This window comes from Pediculus humanus, genomic scaffold (genome assembly GCF_000006295.1).
Source record: "Pediculus humanus corporis 1103172108285 genomic scaffold, whole genome shotgun sequence".
Lineage (NCBI taxonomy): Eukaryota > Metazoa > Arthropoda > Insecta > Psocodea > Pediculidae > Pediculus > Pediculus humanus.
In genome coordinates, this window is record NW_002987854.1 from 786,896 (window position 1) to 792,503 (window position 5,608).

The 5,608-nt window shown below is 23.6% G+C and overlaps 1 protein-coding gene across 1 annotated transcript; it reads left to right on the forward strand.

The window, feature by feature from the left end:
• Nucleotides 1–3,324: 3,324 nt before the first annotated feature.
• On the forward strand, nt 3,325–5,608 carry Phum_PHUM527250 (Forkhead box protein P1, putative; the record flags this gene model as incomplete). Its single annotated transcript, XM_002431371.1, has 9 exons — nt 3,325–3,334; nt 3,461–3,471; nt 3,603–3,971; nt 4,137–4,374; nt 4,447–4,548; nt 4,621–4,792; nt 4,867–5,044; nt 5,134–5,311; nt 5,519–5,608. Coding segments are annotated over 9 exons (1,348 nt in total), but the record flags the coding sequence as incomplete, so codon positions are not given.

A 5,608-nucleotide genomic window follows, 5' to 3' on the forward strand; every position in this document is an offset into this window, starting at 1 on the left:
AAAGCAAGAAGGTTTTTTTTTTTTTTTTTTTTTTTTTTTTTTTGAAATATCCAGGGAATTGTTTCGAAAATCGGTTTCCTCCCCTCCCCATTGCAGTTTAATTTTAAACCAAGATTTTTCTCAACAAACCATTTTTTTACAAAAAGTTTTGTACACATTGTAAAAACTCATATCCTAACATAATGATTTTATTTTTCTCTCATTTTTTTTTAAATTATTAATTTAATTAATTTATATAAACACAAAATTGGATTAAACAAAAGATAATAATAAAATTTGATTACTTTAATAACTGTTTGAATATAAAAAAAAATGACAAACAAATTCAGATTTTTTTAAAAATCAAAATAAACAATTTACATTCAAAATGGACGCAAAAATGAGTACACAAACATTTAAACCTCAATAAAATAATAAAATATTAATTTATCATCAATTAAAAATTATTAATTAATCTTTAAATAATTAAATTAATGACGTTATTTTAAAATAATTCCATGCAGCAGAACAAAAAAAAAAAATTAATAATTATAAATAATTTTGTTTAAAACAAAACACAGTATAACATTGGCGGCCATTTTTAATTTTTTAAATAAATAAAATTTTAATAATGAGAAATTTATATAAATAAATTTTCTTTTCTTTTTTTTTATATATTATTCGGCCATTTTTAATTAAAATAAACGATTTAAATATGAATAATTTATTTTTTATTTCGGACTTTTTTCATTTTTAAAAAAAATTTCATCGTGGATTCGAATTTAACGGTCACAAATAGAAAGTAATTTTTATCTTTTTTCCTTTTTCATGTAAAATTCTTTTTTAATTTATATTTATCTCATGTTTCCTTTTTTTTAATTGAAATTTTTTTAAATAAATTTAAATAATCTCTCTCTCTCTCTTGTATTCATTTGGGTAAAATGTCGAATGTGTGTGTGTATGTGTGTGTAAGGGGAAAATATTTAATATAAAAATATTTTGATTTATTTTGTTAAATAAATGAAATTTTTCTATTATGTACAACAGAAAGGAGAGAATCGACTCTTTTATTTAAAATATACACGTGTGTAAAAGAAAGTAGAGAAGAAGAAGAAGAAAAAGAAAAGGGTATAATTTCATTGTAATACATTTACAAAACATTATCCCAGATAGTCAGTGGAAGGAGAAAAAAAAAAGAAAAAAAACTGAACGCGCAGTGAGTTTGAACGCGCAGTCAGCAGAGCCCCGTCCCCCCCCCCTCTGAACTCCGTACGTACCGAAAAAGGTTCCCAAGTTCTAAAGACCCGACAGAGCGCAAGACCAATCAATGACACGGGACGCTATGTTCACTATTTTCATCTTTATCTTCCACGTTATTTTCCATTTCCTTATCTCTCTCTCTCTCTCTCACTCACTCTTTTTTGTACTAGTGTTTCGTTCAAGTTTAACATACATTTGCTAAATTAATATTTATAATTTACATTACTAAATTCATTAATGTTTTCATTTCTTTTGAATTTTTTTTTCTTTTTCATATTATTTATTTTGTGAAAAATTATATAAATAAATAAATAGATAATTATAAATATGTTTACGTAAGTATTTATATATTGTTTTATTGTTTTTGTTTATTCATTTGAGCTAAACATCTATTGCTTTTATTTCGAAGTTGTCCTGTACGGAAGTGATCTTGTAAACAGGGCGTCAACTTTAATAGTGAAACCTTTTCTGTTTAATTTTTTTCAAATTTATTTTTTGTTTCATTTTTTTTTAAATATAAAATTCGAAGTTATTAAAAAACGTTTAACTGATACGTAAATTCGTTATTCGATTGTTGTTATTTTATTATTATTATTTATATAAACAAATATTGCCGATTTTATTGATATTATATTTCGTCGTTGTTGGAAAAATAAAATGGCGTAAGGGTTTTTATATATTCATTTTTTCCTCATCTCATTATCAAAAAATTTTTTATTTTTATTTTTAAACAAGTTTATTATTGTTTTTTTTTTTTTTAAACTTATTATTTATAGTTTTTATTTTTAATTATTTAAATCTGGTTATTGTAATATTTCTCTCTCGGCATTTTAAAATAATAATTTAAATTATGATGCCATTAATTTCACTGAAAATTTTTTTATGAAATATTTTTAATGATTTTTATAAATTTTTTTTTTTTTAAACTCACATGGCTTTAAGTAAAAATTTTTGGATAGTTATTTATTTTTTTATTAATTAAACCTTTTTAATAAATTTTTCCCAGGGTAAATCACTGATAATTTAAAAAAAAAAAATTTGTTAAACATCCATTAATAATTTACACTACCTTGTTTCACTGCACTGCAAGCATTATTTAAAATTTAATTATTTGACACATAAAAAAATTTTTTTAAAATTATTTTACCCTAATTAAAAATTAATTATTTATTAAACTTATATTTAAACAAAAAAACAATTCAATAAAATAATTATTTAAACAAAAAAAAAAAAAATTAATTTGCTTCTTTTTCTGTTAATTTTTTTTTAGCTTACTGCAAATTTGATTTACCTTCCTTGTTTATCATTATTATTATTATTATTATTATTATTATTTTAAATTATTTATTTTAAATTGTTTAGGGTGTGGCAGAACATTTTATTTTATTTAAAATTAATAAATAATTCTATTTATTTTTAATAAATTATTTTTTAATGTACAAAAAAAAAAATTAAAATTTAATCAAATTTAGGTTTTAAATCCTCAAATTTTTTTTTTCCCCGCTCGTTTTTCCATTTAAATAAAAAATAAATTATTAATAAAAAAATAAATAAATTATTAATACTATCGCTATTATTTTAAATAAAAATTTATTAATTTTTTCTTTTTTTTCTTTTCTTTTTTCAGGAAGAATAATAATAATAATAATAAAATGTAAAATGTTGAGAAAAACGCGAAGATTTATTTAATCAAGCGTCGGATAAAATGGACGAAAATCAAATTTAAAAATTCTTAATAATAAATAAATAAATTTATTTATTTATTTACGTTTTTTAAAAAATAAAATAAATTAAATTATTAATTAATTCGTAAGTTACAAAAATGGTGGAAATATTTTTATTAAAATTATTATTGAATTTTCCACTATTTTTGATCACTTGAAAAAAAAAGAAATAAATTTTTTATAACGTTTTTTCTTATTTTTTTCAGCAAATAGTTATGTATTTATATTTTAGAATTAAAAAAAAAAAAAACAGTCGGAAAATTTTATTATTTAGAATAATAATAATAAAAAAATATATAAAAATAACTTTTGTTACCGTCAACAACGTTATTACGAACAATAACAAAAGTTATGGTTTGTTATGGCAGACAGTAGACAATAAGTTTTATAACGTTGATATTGAAATAATAAAAATAAAAAAAATTTTTTTACGATAGTTTTAGATAATAAAACGATCCGACTGTACTTTAGTTTTTTAAGTATTAGTATTAAGTTAGTTTTTAAGATAGTTTTAAGTCAATAAGAAACAGCCACACCCACCACAATAATTTAGATTTAAGTTCATTTAATTAATATAAATAAAAATAAAAACTGTAGTTAGGGGAAAATGGTTTTTTTTTCTTCAAAAACTCATTTTAGGATTCTCCAAAAAAATTTCACGATGATGACGTAGGTCGATGTTCACCATTGCTTTTAAAAGAGCAAAATGGTCATAATGGTTTATCTAAAGATGATGGATCAGAAGAAAATGGTAATAGTCGTCCGAGCAGTCGACAAAGTTCTCAAGTTAGCTATGGAAATTCAACTCATGATGATTATCAAAGGCTCATTCAACAACCGAATCAAATAAAATTCAAACATAATTTATTAAACGAACAACAACAACAACAACAACAACAAGATAACACAAAATTGTTTCCACATCAAATATTAAGTAGAGCTCAGTTACAGATTTTATTAAAACAACATTCTATATTTATACAAGATCAGCAAAATCATCATAAACAGGTTTTTATTAAACAGAATAATAATAATAATATTTCATTGCTGAGGTTGGTGTTTTATTGATGTTATGAAAATTAATCAATATTGGACACTCAACCTCAGTGTTAAAAAAAAAAAAAGAAATTTTTAACGACGTACAAAACCCAAATCCATCAATTTTTTTAACAGTATCATCCCTACTTTCTCCAACAGCGAAATGGGATAGAAAGGCGTCAGTTGGAACAAATAATGCAACAAATCCAAGAAAGATTACAAGCAAATTTCATACAACAAACACATTTATTAGATGCAATTGATAAAAAAGGTGGAGAAGTGGCTCAGTCACAATTGTTAGCCTTAAGACAAGAGCAACAGCAATTGATGCAACAGTGGCAATTTACTCAACGGAAATATTTACTACAAAGAGGTAATGAAATTTGATTACTTTAAAAAATTCAAAGTAAATGTTTACTTAACGATTTAATTATTATCCCGTCAGGATTAAATCCGGGAGAAATACCGAGTCCGTGGAAAGAACACCCAAGAGAAAATATAGATGGAAATCATCCATTAAATTATAAAAATTTTCACGGTCCGAATGGTAAATAACAGAACTCGATTTGATTTTCATTAAATAAATAAAAAAAATAAAATAAAAATTTTTTTTTGTTAGGTATCCTGAATCCTCTTGATTTCATCCGTTGGGACGGATTGAATGGTTTATCATCTTTACCCGAAGAATTTTTAGAAGAATTTGCAGAAAAATTAAATCCACTCTACGGACACGGAGTTTGTAAATGGCCAGGCTGTGAATCTGATTTTGATGACTTTCAAGCTTTCAACAAGTAAATTTTCTCCTACCAAAAAAAAAAAAAAAGAAAATTGTAAAACAACTTTTTATATTTAAATTTATTTTTAGGCATTTGAATTCGGATCATAATTTAGATGATAGAGCAACAGCACAGGCTCGGGTTCAAATGCAAGTTGTTTCACAGTTAGAAATTCAACTACAAAAAGAAAGAGATCGTCTTCATGCCATGATGGCACATTTACATATGGCTAAACAAGCCGTTGAACAAAGTAAAAATGAACAACATGTACGTTTACCTTTAAATTCATTCGGATTTTCTTTAAATAATAATAATAATAATAATCATTAAAATTGAATCGCCCATTTTTTAATAAGGAATCAAAGTTAAACATATCCTCTGGACCGAATTTGGATGAAAAACATTTGGATCATATTTCATTTACAAAAATGATTGCTGAAGTTCGTTCATCTGTTTTGCAGCCATTATCATCAAATATCAGCCCATCTGTAAGAAGAAAATTAAGTGAAAAAAATAATTCATCATTGGTTGGAGGTAATATTTAAATTTAAACACAAAAACAATTTTGTTAAATGTGCCCCTTATTATTATTATTATTTTTTTCTCAGGTATGTTTTCAGGCTTGCCTTACATGCTCGAAAGAGCTGGTTTGGATGTACAACAAGGTAAATTTTTGTTTTCTAATGTTATACCAAAACAATACGTACCTAATTTTTTTTTGTTTTTTGTTTTTCCGCAAAGAAATTCAAAGAAATCAAGAATTTTATAAAAATGCTGATGTTCGACCTCCATTTACATATGCTTCATTAATACGACAGGTATTTAAGTTAC